Below are 25,642 nucleotides of genomic sequence, written 5' to 3'. Positions count from 1 at the left end.
GCCTCGATCCGGGCCATTAAAATTTATAGCCTATCCGGCACAAGAGAAATGTTTATTTGTAATGGCTATTCAATCGGAATGGCTATTATCGACGTACAAAGCATGTTTATTTGATTTTGTGAATGGACAGATTGCATTCAGTTAATTGGTTATCCGATCTGCGTTGTTTTAGTTGACACGTTGAATCAAAAGGCTAAAATGTGACGTGGATTCTCCCAATTTATACAAGATATATTATTATATTGTACTTCGAACATTAACTATATACAGGCATGTTCCCCCAATTAAACCAACTTCTTGCTATGGTTAAAAAGAAGCCTGTGTTTTTTCTCAGTCTCTAGCTAGATAATTTATGTACCTAACTAGTAGTTTTAGCGTGCAAGTTGTTGTGATACATTTAATTACAATCAATAAGAACTTTTACTAAATAAAGGTATGTATGGCAAATGGAATACAAAAATATTGCCGCGTTTTTTTATCATTAAACAACCTTTTTTTACAATAAACCTTTTTGGTAACCGTATCCATCTTCCATCAAAATGACGTGACGTTTTTGACAATTACTTACCCACCATATGATTTTGAAATATATTTTACAAATAATTTTGTACTGTGAAAACTTTATTATAGTAGCATAAATTACTTTTAGAATTTATTTAAATCCATCTTTTGTTAACAATAGAGATATTTTTTAGAACTTCATTTTTGTGTTGTGAAAAGTTACCCTCTAGCTTTCGCTCGAAAAATATTGCTTTAAAATTCCTTTTTGATAGTAAAGTGTAAAGAATGAACTATGAATATATTTTAGCACATATTTACGGTCTGAGCTAACAGCAAGGACCGAAGATTTGCAAAGGAAGGACCCGTAACACCACGTTAAAAATCCCCGTTTCAAAAACCTTGTGTAAATTCAAAGCGATTGAAGTTCCGTTGATATTAGAGACTGGTACAACATTTTTCGAAGACGGCTGGGACAGGAACACCAATGATGAATGTCCTCCGGTCCATGTTTGGTGTCTGCAGCAGCTCAGCTGAGAAGGGAGAGGTCCATGACACAATCCGGAGAGTATTCGGCAACGAAATGGTCATGAAAGATAATACGGACAGACATTTCCAGTTAGTACATATATCTACATATTTTATTATAAGTAGGTAAAGCTGAAAAGTGTTTGTTTGGTTGGTCGAACGCGCTCATCCTAAGAAGGGCTGTTCCGAAACGTATCAGATAGATACGTAGAAGATACGTAGGTAGTACCCACTTAGAAAAAATTTCGAGGAACCCTACATTTTAAACACATAAGAAGCAGTTCCTTTGGAGCCCGCATACCTTTTCTTACCGCAAATACGAGCAAACATGATGCAAGCAATTCATTCGCATATACCTGTTTAAAAGATGCATTTTCTTGTGATGAATCTTTTCCTTAAACCAAACGAGTATAGTTAGTAGGCATTTTCCGACAATCACTTAAACTGTTTTCACTCTATGCATATCTGTACAAAATAGCGATACTTCTTTTGAAATAACGAGGCAATTTCAATAATATGTCCACAATTATAAATAATTTCCACTTTGCGGCGACAAATGGGCTGAGAATGAAATAAGTAACGCCACCTGGCGAGTGTCACCTGTAATTATATCTCTAATAAGCGTGAATAACCTTCAAAGGTCTGTCAAGGAATTTTATCCACGACTGGATAGTTCGAGGCCAAGGTAGTAGACGTAGAAAAATGCCGAACAGAAAATGCAAATCAGTTAATAGCAGGCTTTTCGGAATTCGTATAATAATAACATGTCCAAACCTTCGTCATAAATCATACTGTCTATTGGTGAAGATAGCGTAGTTAGATAGTTTAGTTTATGGGTGCAGAGAGACAGAGTTTGCAAATTATACTCGTAAAAAAGTCTTTTTTGATAATAATATTTGACCATATTTTATGTAGAGGAATGTAAAACAGAACGTAGAGAGAACATAATATGCTTAATTGCCACGCAGGCACATAAAAAATTATTCAACAAAAATTTATCTCAAAGTGGACACCATCATCCTCCTTTTTACTGTCCCACTGCAGAGCACTAGCCTCTTTTCACATAGATAAAGATTGTGTGTTAGTTACCTAAGGCTGTATACAGGCACATATAACTAAATTATTTATAGACCATAAGCGAGCACAAACTAAAACAAATATTTTCCAGAAGGAGTAAATACGTGAGTCACATTCGCGAGAACTTACCAAAGATGTTGGACGCCAAAGTGCTGAGCCACAAGAGTAAGCCAAAGAAACACGCTCCCGTCATACCAGAGGTAAGAACTTTACCGTAACGAGAGCACTGCCCTTCACTAATATTTTAAATGCGAAAGTGTGTTTGTGGCGCGATAAAGTAGACAGATACAGACGAAAAATACAGAGTTTTAGGTACCCTGAAGGAGTATTTTTGGGGGATATAAAATAGTAATAATAAGTCTTCTATACTGATATAAAATAGTTGTACATAAAACATGTGTTATGCTTTTCAGACGACAGACACTACAGATGACAGATTTGGACGTATCGGACCGAAAATTGTAGTCTTTGATGCATCTACAGGTGAGCCTGTAGCTAATACCTTCGTTACATTATGCAGTTATACATATACCTATAAGCTTTGTTACAAGTACTTACTTAGTTTTAAGTCGTCATCAAGATCCATGCAATACATTCAGCGTAAAAGACTTGCAAATATACCTACATCCATATGCAATACATATACATTCTTAATAAATACTTTCGCGTTTATGATTAGAAAAGAAAGCATAAATATTACGTTAGGTTGCTAAAAAAATACTGTTTTTGATTACCTCTTTAAAACCCCAAGTACCTATTACAAAAAAAAAATGCCCCACTATTTCACTAAACGAGCAATAATTTTCGGCAGTTATTTGATTCTCATTTGCTAGCGTAGACACGTCATCAAAAGTCCGTTAACATTACGTCACAGAGCTCTGTGCCTGGGTGTAGTGGAATAATTACCGTAATTAGTGATAGTGCCACGCTTGTTGGACAGTTCGGTAATTGTAGTTCAATGGTGCGTGGTTTTGTGTCTTAGTTGCGGTTATGTAGCTTGTTTTGAGATGCTGTCTTGGATTTATTTGATTTGCTTATCTAAGTAAAACAACTTTACTTAACCTGTACCTTGTGCTATAATGTTTTACTGGCATCTTTCGAATCATTATAAGAACAAATTGCTATCCAGATCTTTTCAAAACATATTTAAACATAGACGGTCCATGAATCAAACTTATCAATACTAGCCAGACGGCCTTCTTCAACTTACCCGGAGTACAAATTTCCTACCTACATAGGTCTTATACCAACTTGCATATTACACATATAAATTCATGAAGCTATGCCAGATACACAGAATAACCTAAAACCCTCTCAATGCATTCCGGAGCCTTTTGGAATACTCTTCCACATCACGTACGGAGTACCTTCATCATGATATAAATAAATAAATAGTATTCTTTTTTACACAAAATAAAACAGCAATTACAGCAAACATTTTGATATTGACTCAAGGTACTGGCCGCTTGGTCCTGGTGGGAGACGAGAGGGTGAGCGTGCAGGGCCTCTCGAGCTTTGCCACCATCAGGGCCACGGCTTGCGTGTATGCCGGCAGATGGATGTATGAGGTGCAGCTCGGAACTAAGGGGATCATGCAGGTATGTCAGAAAGTTGAGTACGAGTATGTCGTGTAGATGACGCCAAATTACTTTACCCCTGATCGTCGCAAAAGCCAAATTCTCTGTGAAGTTGGCTACTAGTGACAGTCAAATTGGCCCTGAGAGAGGCATCAAACGCCTGAATTCAGAGCGGTAAAGTTATTTGAAAAGAACTGTAAGTAAGGGTTGTGGGTAAACTGAGCTGAGATAAATCCTGGTAAGCGTCGCCATCTGTGACTGGCGTGTGAGTATAGCAGCAGTGTAGTACATGGATATTGCATAATGGCTTCTTAGTGTAACACACAAAACAGTGAGTTCTAATGGCAAACTGGCTCATATCAGGCCTAATTATACATAAGTTTCTCTAGTCTTCAGGATGCCCATATCTTAATGAACCTTATATTCATAGTTTTCCAAAGATCCTTCTCACTTTTTCTCTTCCCAGATTGGCTGGTGCACAGCCTCCTGCATCTTCTCAATGGACACAGGAGTCGGTGACACGGCTCACTCCTACGCATATGACGGAGGAAGGGTGAGGAAGTGGAATGTGGCCACATCGCCCTATGGCCAGGCCTGGTTGCCTGGTGACGTTATAGGATCCTGTATCGATCTGGACAAAGGGGTTTTGGAGTTTTATAGGTGAGGATTAACTATCGGTGCATTTCTTTATCGTATCGATCCTTTGATTTTTTGAAATTTGATGATAGATTGAATTATGACATATACTTTATGTCAACAATCGTTAGAAGTAAAAGAGTTTGCTTATACTGGCTCTTTTGCTGTGTAAGGCAGGCTCACATTTTACCAGATACGTTTAAGGGTTTTAGAGAGCCTTTAGGCAAACTTGCTGACTATAAGATGCCTCTTAGAAACTGGATAAACTCACAAGCAACTATTTACTTCACTAATACAAGTATACGAAGAAAATACCAATGTTTTTATTGCATTTTAATAAATAAACCAAACATCTTCTAAAAGCAACACAAACTAACAACACATAAGCACCAAGCTACGCTCAGTAACGAAGTTTCCCAACCTGTTACGTCAATTTCCAGCTTTAACATCAATAATTCAGCTCCTGACTGAATTCCAACGCAAATTGATCAGGAAATTCATCTTCGTACCGTTCACGATGCAATCTCGAATATGAGAATCGATTTTAGCTATTTTTACCAATTCGAATACAAGGGCATCGAGTTATGTATATTCGTTCAGATTTATTAATATTTCAGTGCCTTGTAAAATGTCAAGGCGAGCTCTGAATTCAGAATAGTATTTTGTATCACGATTCATGGATTGTTAATTTGAGCTATAGTTATAATTCATCATAGTACAAAAGGCTTAAAGAATAAGATGGTCTTCATAGGCAATATTTTCTGAAAAAGCGTACTTTAGGTAGGCTAGTTAGCATAAACTCAAGTGCTACTGTAAATGCTTAGAGCTAAATTACCAGGGCAAAGAAATTGCTTCAGCTCACTCGAAGCAAAAATAATAATTTTCAAATATGGACTTTATGTATTGCTCTTTAGATATACTTTACATTGGCAACATGACAATCTGATGGCGATAAGTACATTTACCTTATTTTTTTCAGTTTCTGTGCCTTGGAATGTACATATCCTTATACAAGCAGACTTCTCCCCTATTATATAGGTCTTAAAACATATTATTGCCTACAGGAATGGCATATCAATGGGCTTGGCATTCGACAAGGTGACCCATGGTGCTGGACTAGCATACTTCCCGGCCGTCTCACTGGCGATGCAAGAACACCTGTATGCTAACTTTGGACATGTTCCTTTTGTGTAAGTAGATAATATTTGCTGAGCAAAATTGGAATCTATGTGCAAGAGAAGAGAGTCTATTTTAGTTCTGCCCTTTTTTCTCGGTATGTTGACATACGATCGTATTTGAGTACGATAGATTGGTTATTACTTTGGGGGTCGTTACAGGTAATCAGAATCCTCACTAAGGGGATGTCCGTCCAGTCCGTATAGGTTGAGGTGGTCAGATAGGTAGTATATCCGTGGTCTTTTTCACGGGAGTAGAGCTACGTCCAGCTACTTCCAGTGATACTGGAAGCCCGACTCCAACATAGTCAGGAAAAGGCTAGGCTGATGGTGACTTATTCTATTGACTTTCCAACAGTTTTCCAGTAGAAGGTTACGCAGCTCTGCAGGCTCCTCCCAACAGAGAGTGTGCGCGCGCAGCGTTACTATTCAAGTCTTTAGACGCCTTGCTGGATGAACTGGCGAGACCTTCAGATATGAAGACTTCACTCACTGCTAGGAGTAGTAAGGTACTGTATATACCGGCAATTTCAATATTTTTTGTAACAATAACAATTTATGTAGCAAGGTACTGCATTGCTTTGTGATCCCTTTTAGACCCTATTGATTTGTTGTTGGTCTCTGGGCTTGAGGCTTTTCTAATGAGAACAAAAAACATTCCCATAATGTATGAATCTCGATACTGAAGAATATTTAAATATCTCTTTAGACTCCCAGGGAGTTCCCATAAAAGTTAAATTCCGCTAACACTTGCTTTCGCAAAACATAATTAGTTAGGGAGCATTAAGTTTGGCAAGAACTATACTAGCAAACTGATAACCCTAACTTTAACCTGTATCCAGTCGAAATCAGACTCTTCGAAAGCAGCTGAAGAGGAAGTAGCACTAAGGATCCATAGTTCAGGGTCTGTGTACAGTCCGCGAGCTTCTCCACATGCCATAGTAGACGCACAGAATACGGAGGTCAGGAAGATGTCGAAAAAGGTACGGAATATTTTCAACTCCTTGGATTTTTTTTATTTAAATTTGCACTTTGAGGTCAGCTCCAGTCTTAGTAGATACACCTTGATTTACATATTTTAGAATAGTTTTTTTTTACATAAGAATGTTCAAATATAAAATGCCCTGTCATTAGTCACCCAAAGTGCTCTTTGCTTTCATTTTCATAAAAAGTCATCTGAAGCTATCTGCTATCCTAAATCAGTTCAACTCTTAGTGGTGCCTTAGCTACCTTACCTGTACCATTATATTTGATTGTTTGTGCAGTTGCATATTTTTTTATTTCTATCAAATCTTACTTTTATTCACTCCTTTTTTGTTAACTTTGTGCATTTAAATACCCTATATACGTCTTGATAGGTTATTGAATCCAATAGACCACTACATGTTTAACGCTCCTCTCCAGGCCTTCCTAATGTCTCTATCACGGCTAGTGGTAGTGGAACTAGGCACAGTCCTCCGCCTCTCGTACGTGGTGGTAGCAGAACTGCTCCCTCGTCTCCGAGGCCTCATCGGCTTGAAGAGCAGGAGCATACACACTGATCAGCATGCTGCCGAGTTCTATGTCAAGTGCAAGGATGAGAATTTTGTTAGTAGACTTTATGTATTTTTGGAACTGTAAAAATATAAAGTATTGAATAATGTTTATTTAGTCTTGGGTAAGAAAGTTCTGTAATTTGTTTTAACTTACAGAAAAACATAGGTACCTATACGACATTATGTAATCTCTGCCGGTTTCAAAACTGACCTTTAGGCTCGAGTTAAAAATATCTAGTAATTGGGTCAGTTTCTAAAATTAAACTCGATTTTTTAGAACTAGATTTATTTAATTAAAATTTTATAATTAAATAAATCTAGTGAATTGGTTTAACTACCTATTGATACCTCCGGCAAAAACACATGAAAGTGGTTCAGAATTTCAAAATTATTTACTACAATGGGCAATGCATAATTTGCTTATTTATATCAGTTGAAGACCTTTCGTAAATTAATTTCCTATTATTTTCGGTATAATTCTTTCTCGGTGAAACAGGTGGGTTTAGCAGCAAAACTTCTAGCGCAGCCTCAACCACGGCTCTGCATGATGTTGGACCTATTGTGGACGTTTCTAGACGAATCCGCGCTGTGTGATGTCTTAGAACATTGTGTGGTCAGAGAGTGTCTGCTCTTTGATTTGGTGTCGCAGGTAAAGATATATATTTTAACTTCATACCCATTGCCTCCAACAAAACGTTGTTAATTAATCACCACGCATCTTCTCATGTTCTGTTCGCCCAATCAGTCAGTGTCTGATTCCGAGTTTCGTAAAGTACATAAGATTCAGATTCCAAAGCGTCCGAACCACTACAATGTTTGCAGATTGCATCAGCTCTTATATCGACTATCATTCTTAAATTCAAATAAACAAACAAACCAGCCACAGAACATAACTCGTCCCATATGGAAACAAAGTGGAATAACGCATTGCTCAGCTCTAACAACTTCAACATACACTCCTCATTCGCATTGGTCATACAAGTTAAGCGACATTCAACTGTTGGTGGTTGTTGCACTGCTTCCAGGACATGTACTTCAACCAGCAGATGGAAGGGGTATTCGTATTGTGCGGCATGATGCAGCATCGGGAGACGCGGCACCATCTCGTCAAATACGTGTTCTTCAATAAGATCACGTGAGAACATGTTAACATAAGCTTTTCTTTCTATACTGCTGAATTTAATAACCTATCCGTTGATTTATTTAGCCCCGTTCATGCAATGTCAAATACCTGTCATAAGGCAAATCTACAGATAGGGGAGGAGGGGTTGTTGGAATCCGCAGATAGTCCGGTGATACGGAAAACCTTCCAATTTTCTCGACATAATTATCCGAAAATCAAGGACAGTAATATCGCTGCCTAGTTCTTTTCAATACTTTTTTAAATTAGTACATATAACTTCCAGGTTCGACAATTTCCTAAACGTAAAATGTCCAGATGATACAGTACTGCGAACAGTCATCAGAAAGCCGTGGTGGCAGCGACCCACTTCAGTACAGGGGGAGACAGACCCTAGGATAGCTGGTAAACAACACATTACGTCTGTAGTAATTACAGAATTATTAAATTATTATTAAAAAGAAAGTCAGATTTGCTAAACCAAAAATATTGCGTTTAATGAACTTTTAGTTAGGGGAAAATATACGCTACAAAATACAAATATACATGTAGCTACAAAATCTTGAAAACTATGTAGAAGTCATTTAATAACATCCAACTACTTATGTGGTGTTTATGTTAAGCGTAAGAATTTTTGTGGAGGCCCATAAAATAATTAAAAAACTCGCAACAGTGAAGGACGAAATATGAAATTGCATTTAATATAGACTTTTATCTAAATATGTTTCATACAAATATACCTATTTGCAAAACAAAAATAGCAAAGGTTGAGTAGCCGACATATTGTTATTTATTCACAGAGATGGCTGAGAAGGGCACCATTAAGCGGTCACCTTTCGCACCAACTGGGACAGGTAGTATCTATACCTGAATATATTATGTATGAAGTAAATATATATACAATTTCTTACGTACAATACATTGTTTTCAAACATTTTATATAGTCTACCTGTGAACTGTTTTATCAGTAAATTGAATGGATTTAGCAATAATATCAAGAAGATCAGTAAGCGCGTTGACACATTGCGCTTCAAAAAGAAAACAAAATGTGAGGTATAGGTATCCGTCGCGTAACGTGTAAATGCTCTTAACTGGTTCTTTTTATGTGTACCCTGTACAAGATAACTGCCTGTATCAAAACGAATCTCTGTCTGTTGATCTGTGCAAATACGACTAATCCGCCTATAGAACTATTGCCCATCAAACTCCATACAACGCGATGAACGATTGAAATAATTTCAGAGAAAATATCTAAACTACTGCCGACAGTGCAAGACGACTCGGCTTTAGAAGCACAGTACAGAGAGGACTGTAGTAAGATCACAAAGGCAGTCGCTCCCTTGGAACAAGTACAGGTAAAACTAAGCAATAATTGTCCCATTAGAGTTATCCCAAAACAGGTTATGTATGTCTCTCCAAAAGAACATGAAATCATGTTTAGCACATCTGTAAACAAACTTTGCTATGCTGACTATTGTAAGGTTTTTCTAGTAAACATGATACTTTGATATTTTATGCAAAAAATTAAACAAATCAATTAACTGAAGAAGTATAATGTTAGTTCTTCTTTTACTGTAAGTTACTTTCTTGCCATGACAATCAATAATTACAAAGCAAAATGCACTATAACTAAAAATAGACGTTCATATTTTATAGCCTATTTATGTCAGCTGAACCAAAACTATAGTAAGTTCAACTCAGTCGTGCGCGCGGCCTTATGTGTGGGTAACCCTTGTACATACACAGTGACTTTGTGTGCGTGACAAGAGGTACAGTCGGGTACAAATAAAGTTATTTAGGGGTTGTATACGGCTGTTTAAAGAAAAACAGTTATTACGTAATTTAATGTTTATTTATTTATAATGATTCTGAATCACTACTTGAAAAATAAATGATGAATTTTCAGATTCGCTACTCTCACCAAGGTCAATTATAAATTTTGACTACATGTCAAGCAAGATGTCTATAGTATTCTTCTTTTTTCTTTTGTACATGTCGACAAGTATTACCCAACACCCCTTCATCAATTTGACTTAAATGTTCATTTATGAGTTTCATTCATTATTTCCGTCTTATTTTGGTCGACATTATGCGAAGCAATATAATTTTTTAAAATTCCCCACACATTTTGTTTACATTATTATACTAGATTACGTCTTTTTACATTCTTAGTCCACACTTTTATTTTTTGTCCGCGTAACCCGAGCTAGAAAATATGTAAGAAGTATTTAATTCATCTTAGATATTTCACCTCATTTATTTCTTAAATACAAATCTTAAATACAAAAAATGTCAATTTGAAAAAACGTATGAGAAAATAATGAAAAACTGTAAAATGTAATAATAAAAAGCTTTGAATGTTTCATTTTTTGAAACGTTACCAGACTCCTTAAACATTTTCTCCGTGAAGAATCATTGATAGACATTTTCGTAAACGACTGTACCCATAACAAAAAGCGATAAGAACACGTCATGCTCGGACGACGTCACTGTCACACGAATGAAAGTTGTATATTTACAAGCTGACGCACACATAGGGCCGCGCGCAAATCTGAGTTGAACTATCTATACCTATTTACAAGCATACCCAAAAAGCATGCCAAAACCCGCGACCTCTAGGAAGGCCTAACACATAAAGTTCACGGTGGATTCGCGAAAAAACGTTTTTGTTTTTGGCTCCTTTCCCGTTTTAACCGCGGTTGTTATGCAAAATAACTGGCAGATGCAGTTATTGCATTGGAAAATTCAGTGTGCCTTGAAGGCTAGTGTTTAGGCCTATACTCCACTTACAGGGAGAAGAGAAGTTTTTAACCAACCTATGGAACTTCGTTATTCAAAGTACATAATTCAAACATATTGTCTCTTATCATCCAGTAGTATCAATAAGCTAAGAAATTTTTTTTTGTGTTAAAAGTTTGCTCCATTCCGGTTTCATGGACTAGATCTTACGCTTTTCGCTTGCGTGCATGGATGATGATGTATGTAGGTCTGTGTTTCAACGAACTATTTATTAATCTTATATGGAGCGCATAGCATCCCATAGGATCATAATATCCGCTCAATGTGGTCAGGTCATCTGAATAGATTCTTAGTCCATTATTCAATTTATTTGAATGTTTTTGCCTGCAAAAAGTTTCTTCAAAGTCAAGAAGAAACTGCGCTTAACAAACTAATGCCTATATTCAAATATATTTCTGTCAACAGCTAGAGTTCCTCCTGCTTCTGCTGGACAACACGGACGGCACGAACATGGTGCCCTCCACCAGGAAGATATTCCTGGAGAAGTTCCGACGGTATATCATGGACAACTGCATTCTCGATATGGTAATCTGAACATTATTTGTTTTTTTTTTTCTTAGTAAGTCCTTTAAATGAGGATGACAATTTACTTTGACTGTGGCTTTCGACTTTTGACTTTGACTTTGATTTTGACTTTGATCGCCTAGCAAGCCCTGGTGTCAGAGTTTTCTCAAATCCGCCTGATGGCTCAGAGTAGTAGTAGTAGTTTAGTACGGTATTGATAATATAGACGAAAAAATTACATGGAAAAGGTGGAAAAAATATGACTTTGATTCCAAAGAGACTCGTATTTTTGCAGTAATATTTCAATCCATTTATTTTAGGATCAAAATTTTTATTTCATTTTCATACTATCTATTGTACTTAGTTCTATTTATTTCGGGTAACCGAATTTCGCGATAAAAAGTGTCAGGAGGCCATATTTCAGAGGCTGTTCAACATATCGAGGAACTCGCCGGCAATATCGTGGTGCTGCCACTCGAGGCTCCTCACTGCTGTGCTCAGGCTGTGGAATGAAAACCCTATTGGGAACCCGTGAGATTTTTTGTGACTTTAATATAATGTGTACTAGTAGTATAGAAATGTCGTTTGAGTGTGACATTTAAAAGAGGCACGCCAATTTTAGTAGGTGTGGTGTGTTTTGATTCGAGCTCCTAAAGTACTTCGATAAATGAGAGAGTGAAACTGCGGAGATAAGGTAGTTGAGTTGAACTGGTAGTGCATTTTAACGGTAATAGGCTACTTAGACTTGCATTTAGAACACACTGCCAAAAAACCTCCTCCGTGCCCTTCCTTTAAAATAAATGTGTCATCTAAAACTATTTCCCGAATAGCCCATTTTATTCACTTTCCAAAAGCTCGCTAAGAAGACAGCCCTTACATAATATAACAATATATTTGAATAAACTGCACCCTCATATATCAAGCTAACTGATAAGGGTAGCACGATAGAGAACAAAAAACTAGCGGAGATGTCATAACGCAATATCTCCTAAGAAAATACGGCGCCAAAATGCGGGTGTTCGGGGGACGAGGAACATTACTGGCTCCGCCCTTACATCCTCCGAGCCTTTTCCCAAACTACGTTGGGGTCGGCTTCCAGTCTAACCGGATTCAGCTGAGTACCAGTGTTTTACGAGAAGCGACTGCCTATCTGACCTCCTCAACCCAGTTACCCGGGCAACCCGATACCCCTTGGTTAGACTGGTGTCAGACTTACTGGCTTCTGGCTCCGCCCTTACACGCCTTCCATTTTCAAAATAAAATCACCAATCAATCAAGACCAATCTTTGACCTATTGGTTAATGATTTGACAAGGAACCCGAACGTCTCGTTGGTTCTAGTAACTGATCACACCTACCATACGTTGCTTGACCTACAACAAGGCGCCTGGCCTACCTTCCTTATATCATCTCCGCTATATTTCCTTCCTCCGTGGGTATAGCTTATCTTTAAATAGAAATTCACACGTCTCTTCCTCGGAGCGCTATAGCATTTCGTGTTAGAATGTTTTATATCGCTCTAAAGTTACAGTGAGATAGAAAGAATTCACTTTATTGCATTCTTTATCTTGTGCGAGTATACGTCTTGTAGGCGAGTGTAGAATTTGAGATTGGACTGTCTTGTCTGTCGCAATTATTATGTAGATTCAAAATTCTAATCTCCGTTTCAAATCTAAATAAGATCAGTCATTTAAATATCATATTTCTTTTTTATAATAGGAAGAGCTTAGCTATTACATACAGCTAATTTGTTTTCAGCAAATTCATTATATTCGTCGCTCGTGAAGAAAAGACGTGGAAACAGCGATGATTTTAGACTCAGACTTTTCAAAAGAACTAAGCACTTAAATAGAATAAAATAAAACTCTTAGGGCCTTACTACAAAAACTTTAAACCCTGTTTTACACTTGTCTAATAAAATTTTGGCTGCCAAATAAACCATATGTCAACGTCATAATTTGTCATTTTTTTAGACAAGGCATAAACTAACGTTTAAAAGTTTTTGTGGTAAGACGGATACACACTATATATTTAAAAGACTTTTATTTCTAGACATACAAACCCCCACTTGCCGGCTCGAACGTTTATTGACGGAGAACTAGACTTCTACAACGTTGACCGTCTTGGTGGAGTACTGCCCTTTCTGGTCAGGACATTGAGGTAAGACTTGAAAAGTAAATTACTTGTAATTCTCAATACATGAATATATTCTAATTTATAAAGAAACTAGGCCTTGCTTTACGAAAATGAGTGCCCGTTATGGCACTGATTCCGATGCGGATATCGTCAACATGAATGTAACCATATCAACTTATCACAGCTTTTATCTTCATCATCCTCCTGCGCTTAGACCTATTTTATTTTGATCTGTGCAGGATGTTTTCTTCTTACATACTCTTTTATCTGCCGTCATCTCACAAGTAACATTTTTCCTAGCCATATCTACTTTCACGCAGTCCACCACTCTTTCTGTCATAGTTTTTAGTAAATACAAAATCAAATTGTTCACAGACAAGACCTAGTGGGGGTTTTGGGAGAGGACAATCCATTCATACAGAGTTTTGAGCCAAACTATAACCGCGCTGGAGGAATAGACACAGGTATGCATAAAAACGCATCTAGACGCAAACCTCATTTTATCGTTTTCAGTAGTTCCCTCGTAGTTCTGCCAACTGCTGCACGACTGATTTCCTTAGTGACCTACCCACATTTGCTTTCAAATTTACTATGATTGATAGTTCATCGCGTAATTGGCACGTGATATATTCCATTATCTGAGAGAGCAAGTAATTTGTTGAAAAAGCATGTAGTAGTGGTTCATGGTATGGTCACCTGTATTTAGTCTAGAAATGGTATGTTTACAATTGACTATCCGAGCTACTAATTGACTCAACTACCTGTAGCCAACGCAGCAATTTTTTTTTTGAAGAATATAATTTCATTGTATAGAGGTGCCCAGACTGGCCGATCAGGCTTGGGAGGCTGGCGCGCGACGGTCGCGGTCAGTCCATCACAACTCGCCGCGCGGTTGGTCCCACAACGACTCGCTTTTGTTAAGGACCCTGGACTACTCGCCGACTTGGAGTGGTCATTTAATATAACATCATGACTTTAGAATTATTGTGTCTTACCAAGGGGTAATGGGTTGCCTGGGTATCTGGGTTGAAGAGGTCAGATAGGTAGTCGCTCCTTGTAAAACACTTGTACTCAGCTGCATCTGGTTAGCATGGAAGCCGACCCCAACATAGTTGGGAAAAGTCTTATGCGAAGATGATGATGAACTTTAGAGTTACTAAATACCTGACCGTACTTAGTGGTGTTTTCCGATGGTTTCATTTTGTATTCTATGTTAAGGAAAGGAAAACGAACCCGAAAAACAAAAGAAAAGACTAGGAAGATTATGATTTAGCTGTAGCTATTGTCAAAAATGAGTTCAAACTAAAGGTTTCTGCTGAGAATTGTATACATATAATTTTTTTTAAGAAAAGGAAATACCTACCTACTGTTAACGCTAATAATGAACGCAAAAACAGATCTTACGTTAAGTAGTTCATTCAGCATTTTTGTCCCTTCGACAAACAAGACGATGATTTAGGTCACCATGATCTTCAGAACGAAGCGTAGAACATTTTCAATCCTTGATCATTCTACCATTGAACATCACCAGGTGTTAGCGACATGGCTGCCGGATCGCCAGGGTTAGCGACCTTGCCTCAAGTCATTTCCTCGATGGCGAGGTTCATGCATCCTCCGATGCCACCGGTGCCTAACAGGTACTGTATCATTTACATCGATGATTTTACTTGATGAAGTGATAAACTAAATGTATTTTAAAACTAAGAAGAAACAATTTTAAAAGAGGAAACATTTTTTTGTTTGCACCCTCAAAAATTCTTCCACTGTTGCTGTACTTAAGCTATATTTTGTTCGGGTGAAAAGGAAATAGAAGAAACCATTTTAGATGACTAATATTTGAAATAGATATAAAGACCTTCCCAATAAAACGACGGTTGAATAGCGACTAATTCATATAGTTATTGCTTCTTCCACAATAACTGTCACATGTTAACAAATGCCTCAAATCATTACGGTATACTCAATACTTCCTTCTTTTAACCTCATCTCTTTGCCCATCCACAATTTTAATCTTTTGACCTTCCCACTCTTAACTTAGACCTAATAACATAACCTTGTAGTATAGACATTTTGAAATTTCCCAACAAGGCTGTATTCTAGTGCAGTGAAAATTGGCCTCTAACCAAAATTGGTTAGCTGGCATTTACTAAAGAGATAGCTGTTGAACAAAAATGCAATAAAGCTACGTAGCGACCGGCTACGACGTAGCATTTGCTACGGCGTAGCATGCTGGCGATAAAGTATATTTTTTATTTATTACTAGCTGTTTTCCCGCGGTTTTACCCGTGTCCTGTGGGAACTACTGCCCGTACCGGGATAGAATGTATGCCTATGTTACTCGGAAAGAGTGTAGCTTTCCAACAGTGGAAGAATTTTTCAAATCGGTTTAGTAGTTTCGGAGTCTTTAGGGTACAAATGAACAATCAAAAAAAAAAATCTTCTGTATTAAAAAGTATAAATACCTCAAAATTACATAGAAAAGCAGATACATACATACATATCATATCAACATTTCAAAATGTAATTCCCATTGCACCTAAAACATCAGTTATTCGGCTTAACACGAATTTCTGTGAATCCGCATAGTACCCGTCAAAATACGAACAGCTCTTTGATTAAATCCGTACACGTGGCTTGGATCAAAATTGTTGTAAGCAAATTCTGCTTGTTCACAGAAAATGTTTTGTTTATTTTTCAGTTTGATAAAAGTTTTCTTTTTTTTCAAAAGTTTGCTTCACTATTTTATGTGCATAAATGAAAATCAATCGTGAGTAGGACACGAGTTAAAAATATTTCCAATGAATTCCATTTAAGACTTAACTTTTTGACAAAAGTCAGAAGCCAGTAAGTCTGACACCAGTCTAACCAAGGGGTATCTGGTTGCCCGGGTAACTGGGTTGAGAATGTCGGATAGGCAGTCGCTTCTTGTAAAGCACTGGTACTCAGCTGAATCCGGTTAGACTGGAACCCGACCCCAACATAGTTTGGAAAAGGCTCGGAGGATGATGAACAAAAGTCAAAAATACTTTTAAAATTGTTTATGTATGTAAGTCATTTAACACATAATTTTTGTAATGTCATTCAACTTTCTTACCCCATAACCTGCTCATTCAGAACAACAGGTGAAACAGCGCTCGCACTCAAAGGCACGCGATCCATGATGCCTGGTGCTGGCTCCATTGACATCAGGTCGGCATACCTTCGCCTGGTGGACGGCCTGCTCGCCTTGTACCATGGCGCGGCTATCAAACATGCTGAGAAGGTATGTATGAGGATGAAAATGAATTTGTTCTTTTGTTTTAGGAAAAATAGGTATAGTTTTCACCCTGGTGAAGGTTTCTTGGGGAGTTTCGATTTAAATAATTAGCGATTAAAAATGTGTAGGTACATTTTGTTACTGATTGCTATAATGAATAAACAGAAGAAACATCCGTGAGTTTTAGATGACATTGTGTGAATGAATAAGCCAAGAAATATAGTCGCGTTTCTGATTATTTTTAAAACTGAACGATGCGTTAACATTTTTTTCATTTAAAGAAATATTTTCCTGGTACCAAACGTTATTCCGGATTTTTTAACTTAAAAACCACATTGTGTATGTCACATACAATAAAATTTACAACTTGTCGGTATGTCTATGTACAGTAGCGTGTCTCACGACTATAAACCTTGTGGTCACGTCTTGCCTGCGCACCGCGTGGTATGCAGTTTACTGATGCTTCTGTTTGCTTTGAACATCTGTTAGCCTGTAAAAATTGCAACAAGAATTGTAAATGTTAAAGTTAGAATTTAACGGGAAAAGTTTTAAGGTACTTGATGGGGAAGTTTGGCGTTCTTTGAGAGTGTCCGCTTTATTAAATTATCTCCAAAAGGTCGTTTTTCTCGAGTGTCCTTAATTTCTCAAGTATTGTGTCAATTGTATTTGACATTACGTAATTCATCTTGGCAGTATAATTTTCTTTTCTCAATTCGGTATTTCTTTCACAAGTAAACAGTCTAACAATTTTCTCATAACACACTACATACACCACAAATAGTAACGACGTAACATTGTTCTCGATTTTAAAAACTGCAGTCAAGCAATCAAATAAAATCCTTTAACAATCTTATTTTATTGGCACAGTTGTGTGAGCTCAGAGACAATCAACTGGACATGGCGGATTGTCTGCACGACATCGAGCATCGGATATACACTGTTACTGCTGAGCTACAGACTGGGACAGGTATGTTTTATGCTTTATACCTGCTTATTAATAGTACAAGACACATCTTTTTCTAGTAGGCAATCGTCAAATGACATCTCCCGCTTTAGGTGCAGCGTAAAGGGGTGTCAGACTCTTACTGACTAAAACCCGCCATGTTCCTTCTTAAGCTCTTTATATTTCAGGACCGCGGTAACTCTTAGGAACTTAATGAGCCTCGTTGATATTAAAAGACCATTCAAATGTTATTCTTATAACCCGCTTTTGTTAGAAAAGTCCCTTATAAAAAGATCTTGGATTTCTACATCTGGTTGGTTTTTTTTTAATAACGCAATTGGCTAACGACCTAAGTTCTAAGTATATTTTCTTCAGGTGCTGAGAATATACAGTCGGAGGAAGATAAGATTAAAAAACAATTAATGGAAAATATGCTCAAGGAATTAGAGAGATCCAAAACTGTTTATGAGGTCAGTATAGCTTTGTATCATTTGATAGTGAAAAAAATACTAATTAGAAACAATGGGCTAAAGGTTTTAATAAGAACTAAGTCATTAACAGTTCCACCCAAAAGATGAGTGGACTGATAGGCAAAATTAAATAAAGAACAAAAAGGTTTGATGATTGAATATTCTAATTTTTTATAATTGGTTTATGTAATTATTCAATAAACATATATAAAATATGTAAATACTAATTCCAATATTTATTGATAGGAGAAGTTAGAAGCAGGAGCATTACAAATGGCTTGGGTGATAGGCGCTATATGGACTAAACAGAGACAAACGGAATTAGCCAAACACTTCTCCGGTACCCTGCACTCGTTGCGACTGTCTTCAGACCCGGACTACGCCACACATGTGCAAGTGAGTTTGACAATTTAGCATATTGATTAACATACAATGTTTGATAATATTTATAAGTAGCTAATATCTAAATTCAAGCTCTAATCTTAAATCAACGCATGGAAAATAGAAATCCAGTGATACATCTGAATGTCTTGTATCACTTCGGGAGGATAAAAATTTTGACTATGAAAAGCCACAGCACATCCTGGAATTTTGGAAAATAAAAACCATACTATTTACCTAGTTAGTTACCTTGCACCATAAATCGATTTTTGCTTACCTATAAAAAAGTATGGTTATGCGTTATGACGAGATTGACATTTTACCTTTGTATTATAAACAATTAAATAATACTTTTTTTACATTGAGTCTGCATAGTTGCATGCATTGACCTTTATTCAGTATGCACAGGTGGCGAGTAAAGAAATACTTCCCGGCAAGAGCTCTCTTCTGGGAGGCACCAGTTACGCATCGCTACAACTTGAATATACCTCCAGTTCTGATCAAAGGTGTGTGGACATCATTATCAGCCTTTTCATAATCCCACGGAATACAGGCCTCTTCTTATACAGAGTAAGAAAGAAGAAATGAGTTTTTATCAACACGCTTTCTCAAGGTGGATTGACGATTTAGGACTTCTAAGACCAGGTTTTCTGAATGATGTTTTCCTTCGCCATGAGGCCATCTAAGATGCTCTTAGAAAATATATATAACTTGAGAAAAGTTATATATATTTAAGATACTCATTTTAACACCAATGACTTGAAATACAGATGTTTTAACCACTGACTATGTGTAGTTAATGAAATAGTTAATTTGTTGCCAAAGGACTTATTTTTCAAATGTTTTCAGTCCCCAAAGTCCAACATCAAGAGCGGCTACTCCTAGAACAGGGTCTAACTCACAAATAGGATCCTCCAATCGTAAGCATTAATATTCAGCCTCCTAATGCAAAAGCAAACCTGGTAAATACAGTTAGTGATAGAGATGTTCGTAGCAGTATTTTAAATATTGTCAAAGAGTAAAGAATTGGATCAAGCCAGCTTGGTCTTTTTCTTTAATATTTCAAGTAAACTTCTTTCTACGTATATCTTCGTATAATAATCTAGTTCCACTCGCGGTTTTATTTGGATCCCTTTAAAGCCTTCCTCAATAAATTGTCTGACACTGAGATATTTTTCCAAATCATTCCAATAGTTCCTCAAATGTCAAAGAAACTCTAGTTTAATAGATACTGTCAGGGCTATATTACCACACCACATATTACGGCTTATTTTGGGCTTAGATACAGGCGGCCAAGAATTTGCAGAGTCTCTGTTCGCCTTCGTGCCGGAATACCACGTGGACGCCATGTTGGAACTGTGCAATACACTGAGGCTTTACATGCATCCCACTGTGCCGGTGCAGCAGATACCAGGTGACTTGTCAACGAATACTTAGACTTCACTTAATTTTATTTTAGTAATGTCATAAAGTAAAAGTAACGGTCAAATTCGTTTTTTCAAGGCTAAAGTAACAGCAAAACTAATAGATAAAAATAATTTGACCGTTACTTTTACTTTATGACATTACTTTGGCTTTTGCTTTTGATGAAGAAACTCGCTGTTAAACATCATCCTTTTACCATCGTATTGTATTCTTTTACTTCATTTACGTCTAAGTATTTTGGGGTTAAACTTGTATTCGTTGAGATAGTAAATGTAGTTTTTTTTGGTGTCTGGGTTCGTGTCATAACACATCATTTGACCTAACGTCCAAATATAGCGAAAACCTGCAAACAAAGATTCTGGGCTAGGTACTTTTCAAGACACCTTACCTATTTACTATTTGGGAAAACTCAGCTACATAATGCATTAAGCAATTTGTCATACTTATGTAGCTCTGACTATCTCTGCAAAATCGATCGAATCGAATCTACATATAATCTCACAACTTCTTATTTTTTTTAATTTACTCTACCTAAAGGAAACTTGACCAGCCCATACGTAAGCTTAGCATATATAAATACTCTTTTTCCCAGAATGGGAAGAGCTGGTGGTATCCTGCGCATCGTTCCTTTGTGCTGAGTTCGCAGACCAGCGCATAGTATTGGCTAGTACCAGAGAATCTCTAGTTCAGACCCTGGCTTCTTTCGCCACACAACCGGCAACTATGAGAGCTATTGAACGAGTACCGCTTAAACAGTGAGTACATATCATACCTGTATATCACCGGTAAATTATATTTTTTTAGGATTTTTTATTATCATGAACTATTTATCTCAAACGTCAGGATTTACTTCCATTTATTTATTTATTAAGACTTAATGCACAAGTTTGTTCAATGGCGGACTTATTTTAAGAGTTCAGACCTACCAGAAACAAAGCTCACAAGCAGTCAATTGAGAGGTAATAAGATGCATATATTCGCCATACTCATGTTGAGCCAATCTTGATAAGGTCAGAATAAAACAAAGTGACCTTCAAACTTTCTACAAAAGAGCTTACCTACTGTGTAAATAAATGGTTGTTCTTTCTTTCTTTCTATTACTCTTTCTAAAAGGCCAGGAACGCAGGATGTGGGTGTCCATGGGCGGTGACAACCGCTTTCCGTCAAGCCATCAATGTCCTCATTTGCCCAATGATCCAATCTGGTCAATCCATCTCCTTAGTCTACACACTTCACACATACAGTGCGTACTTCCATTGCTCCAGACAGATGTCAATGGTAGAGGAGCTGGTGCGCCCGTATCAGAACCGTGCGTGGGCGCAGTCCAACTGGGTGCTCGTCAGGTTCTGGCACGGCTCAGGGTTCGGCTTCAGACATCGACAGTGGCCACATTTGGCTGCCAGGTACGAAACTTTTACATAGTATTTTATGTCATTTAGGTTAGACCATATTTTGACTGCTATTATTGTATATTTTTAAAGACATCATGTGCATTGGTCGTTAGGCTTATTTAATAGCTATATCTGACAAACGCAGTTTAAGAAGGTCTTTTTCATAGAGGTTTTAAAACCTTCATGGCCTTACTACAAAAACTTAGACGTCTGTTGAACACTTGTCAAAAAAGTGTGCCTGCAAAATGAACCTTATTTCAACGTCATAATCTGTAATTTTTTTAGACAAGTGTTTAACAGACTTTCAAAAGTTTTTGTGGTACTACGGTAAGCTGTTTTATGAGGTACAAATGAATTTACGTTTAAGTCTACTACTTGAAAACTTTATCCACTATCAGAAAAATAGGCCGACAATTTCCAATAAGTTTCCACACCCAAAAAAGGACAAAACCTAGTATCCTTCATTCACTATTCATTCCTCAACAAGCAACATTATCCACCCTTTATTGTTGGCAAAATCTTAACCACACCATTCTATCAAACGAACGACGGTCCCAAATCCCCATCAAAATGATCGCCTGGTCAATATCTGTTAGGGTAAGTGAGCAGCAATCTGCGTTGAAATATATTGGCCTTACATCATTGAGATTTATCGGCGCAATATCTAAATGGAACCCATTGAAGAGAACGTTACGACGGAGATACATTGCATCAGTGTAAATTGATATTTTCGACGTTTGGAAGTGCTGGTGAAAAGCTGTAAAATCTTTCATGGATGGGTAAAGCTATCAATGGGAGACCATACTTAAGCTACATCTTGAAAGTTTTAGCGAATTGAAGGTTGTACTCGTATGAAGTGTCTTTTTAATAATCTATATCTTTCATTTGATTAAAATCATGACAATACTAGAAGCTATGTATGTTCTTTTACATAGATATGGTGACAGAGAACCGACAGTCAACAACCTCGGTGCTAAAGTGGACGCAGGACTTATGAGCCAGTGTTTTGGTAAGTACTCTTTAATTACACATCACAGAAATGGTGTTGTCGTTGTCAGAGCCTAAAAACGTGCATTGCTGAATAAAAGCCTCCCAAATACTAGTCGGATTTGCGCATATGCAACGCGCTGCGTGTGCGTATACTCTTTACATATGTAAAGAGCGCGGTGTAGGGGATATTTTTTTTAACTTGGCCCATCTCTAAAAAAACTTTATACCAAAACTATATACTATGTAAATACATTGTAAATATTGAATTAAAATAGGAAATCCCCTTTAATAAATTGATTTAATTTAATTAATTAAGGTCCCTGTCCGTCGGAAGTGATCCAGAGTAGGATAAAAGACTACTTGTCGGGTCATCCAGTTGCCGCGGCGGCGTACCTGAACTCGCTGCTCAGTCAGCTCAACTGGGCCTTCTCAGAGTTCATCACGATGATGCAGGAGGTAAGAACGAGCATGAATAAGCAAACAGCTGAAATAAGCCAGTTGCAGTAGAAAATTCTCATGTTCTTATATGTCAAGCCGCTTAGACTGACATAGTCAAAATCTAGTAAGATTAAGGGCCAAATTACAGACCACTTATTTGGGCACTCCCTTTTTGGACCATCTGCAAATACTCAAACTTGCAACGACTTCCAGTACAGGAAACCCCGAATGAACGTATAAACGATGTAGCATTAACGCAGATATTTTACTTAAAAACAAATAATAAGTTCTTTGTGCATTTAGATGGATCGCGTCAGTATAGACGCTCACTTAGAGTCGCGACAGATCAAGCTATGCGCGACTTGCTTCGACCTGTACCACGGCTTAGCTAGAGCGTTAGAGATGACGCTACATTTAGCACCCTTGCTGCTCACCAAGCCAGAAGCCTGCGACAGTCAGAACGAACTGCTTCTGGGCAGGACCTGTCAGGTATCTTCACTAACATGCTGAACTTGTACCACGGCTTAGCCAGAGCGTTAGAGATGACGCTACATTTAGCACCCTTGCTGCTCACCAAGCTAGAAGCCTGCGATAGCCAGAACGAACTACTGTTGGGCAGGACCTGTCAGGTACATGTGGAACCTTTTTTGATCTAGTTTGTTTTGAAAAGGAAAATACATTAGTATTAGAAATGAAGAGGTTGTTTAAGAGGCTGTTTTCAACGGCACATATTTATTGCATTTTTGAATTTTATGTACTATAAGACTTTAAAAATACATAACATTTTACATCCGCTGTTAATGGTGATGGTAATACGTTGGCGATGTATTAAAGGGGACATACATGGTACATTATTTTCACCAAAAAAACCCAAGTGGATCGGAAACGAACTAAAAGAATTTTAAAAGACCCCCAACCATTTCCATAACTTACCAGTTTCCTTCAATTTCAGATCCTAATGGCCGTAGTATCTCGAGTATGTATCCGTGGCGGCGGGGGCGCTAGTTTCGCCCGCCTAGTGGCTCGGGGTCTGCCCGACACGGATCGAGTTCATTACTATGTGGCACTGGCTCCTGTGGCCGGCTGTCTGATCAGGATGTTGGATTCTAAGTTGCCTCCTGAGGTTAGTGAGAAACTGAGAACATTTACTTATAATCATGTGTCAAGGGTTATTTCAACTAGACCTACAGGTTCTTGTGATTATGATTCTTGAAAAAAAGAGACATAAGCACTGTTCGACCGCGTTTTAGCGTGGTCGAGTAGAAACTTCAAATTAATGTAATTCCAAGTCAAAATATTTCCAACTTTGGAAATTGCCAGCGTGATTTCCTTTTTTTAAACCCATATTGGGTGCTAGGATGCTACCCAAAGCAGATCATTGCATTAGGTGTAATTAGCTGCAAAAAGTGAATATTTTAAAATATAAAGTTGTTGTTGCAGCATCTAGACAAAGTGACGAAAGCGATAGTAACGGAACCACTCTTCAGAATGGATGGACTGGAATTCATGCTTGGAAAGGCCAAAGACAGCAAACACTTCTCATTTTATAAATGTAAGCCTTTTGCAGTTCATAATAAATATCTTTGCGATTCTGTAGTTAGCCGTTTGACGTATAAGGAATGAATCAAGTCGGTATGGAATTTTAGCCAAGTAAAGGTTCTGAGCAGGGTCAATATACACACAAACTTTTCTTTAGTTTATGATCAGGATTTATTCGAGTTGATCAATTATAATTATTATTCAAGCATTTAATGTAGGGACGGTTCCTGTTATAATAACTCTGTACATACTCTTTGATTTTACCACTTAAAATTTAATTAAATACTGCTTAAAAACTATCTCCTTGTGACTTCCATTTTAAATTACTCTATGCCCTTCTAGACCCTGACGATGTAACAATGGACGAGTTAAAAGCCCTAGAAATAGTAGCGGATCGGCTGCGCGTGGCCAGAGACGCTATCGTGAGGGCCAAGTCCCCGGGCTCCAGCGGGGCGCAGTCCGACTTATTATGCACCATCTGCTATGCAAGGCCGGCTGACACAGCCTTTGTGCCTTGTGGACATCATTCTTGCAGGTTTGTTAAAGTAACTTAAATGCTTTGTCTTGCGTGGTAACTTTTATGACTTCTTACATAGCACTATAAAAATACTCTGTAATATCATATTAGGCCTACTTACTTAACAACCCAATCTATCTACAAAGATTATCTAAAAAAATATTAACAGCTTTTCATGTATTTTCGCAAATAGGTACATAGAATGATCCATGATGAATATTTAAGCAAATAGTAGTAAAAACTAGGTATGTTAGTTCGAGCGCTCCACTAGTTGGCACAACAACAATTACACAAGAAATTCTCGTTATTTGTAACAGTTTTTGTTTTCAGTTGGAGAAATAACGATATCATTATTATTCCAGGGCTTGTATAATGCAGCACCTATTAAACAGCAAACAGTGCTTCTTTTGTAAAGCAGACATCGAATCTGTGCGCGAAATAGAACCCAATAACTGACACCATATTGTGACGTCACAATCTAAAATGGCGGCTACACCTCGATCTATAACAATATCTTTAATTAAATCTACGGACATCATAGCGATCCTACATTGTTTTTATAAAATAAAGTATGGAGATAATTTCTTGTATTTAGTGACGATAATGTTTTGGTATAATTTTATTAAATTATGTTTTATTTAGAATGTTGTGTTTATTTTCACTTACATACTATAAGTCATTAAAAAAGTCTTTCGGTGCAGTAAAACA

The 25,642-nt window shown here is 37.4% G+C and overlaps 1 protein-coding gene across 6 annotated transcripts; it reads left to right on the top strand.

Annotated features, from left to right (window-relative positions):
- The first annotated feature begins 563 nt into the window (after positions 1–563).
- Positions 564–25,530, top strand: LOC110383137 (E3 ubiquitin-protein ligase RNF123). Of its 6 annotated transcripts, none has more exons than XM_064041609.1 (35): positions 564–1,116; positions 2,198–2,303; positions 2,517–2,586; positions 3,559–3,701; positions 4,147–4,340; positions 5,381–5,506; positions 5,850–6,000; positions 6,334–6,474; positions 6,896–7,078; positions 7,523–7,675; positions 8,052–8,161; positions 8,433–8,551; positions 8,947–9,000; positions 9,389–9,501; positions 11,351–11,470; positions 11,859–11,980; positions 13,501–13,608; positions 13,960–14,048; positions 15,116–15,221; positions 16,699–16,846; positions 17,708–17,807; positions 18,159–18,253; positions 18,500–18,649; positions 19,034–19,140; positions 19,484–19,554; positions 19,917–20,048; positions 20,652–20,814; positions 21,325–21,462; positions 22,386–22,459; positions 22,757–22,896; positions 23,182–23,367; positions 23,831–24,001; positions 24,319–24,430; positions 24,760–24,952; positions 25,297–25,530. In XM_064041609.1, exons 1-35 carry the CDS (start codon positions 986–988, stop codon positions 25,388–25,390), a joined length of 4,413 nt encoding a protein of 1,470 aa, XP_063897679.1. In that variant the 5' UTR covers positions 564–985; the 3' UTR covers positions 25,391–25,530. The 6 variants fall into 6 exon arrangements, with proteins under 6 accessions (XP_063897679.1, XP_063897684.1, XP_063897681.1 ...); XM_064041614.1 differs by having other exon boundaries at positions 2,195–2,303; positions 11,874–11,980; positions 19,043–19,140; XM_064041611.1 differs by having other exon boundaries at positions 2,195–2,303; positions 11,874–11,980.
- Positions 25,531–25,642: the final 112 nt, after the last annotated feature.

Source organism: Helicoverpa armigera, chromosome 25 (genome assembly GCF_030705265.1).
Source record: "Helicoverpa armigera isolate CAAS_96S chromosome 25, ASM3070526v1, whole genome shotgun sequence".
NCBI classification, from domain to species: domain Eukaryota; kingdom Metazoa; phylum Arthropoda; class Insecta; order Lepidoptera; family Noctuidae; genus Helicoverpa; species Helicoverpa armigera.
This window is presented reverse-complemented; position numbering and strand designations above follow the sequence as displayed.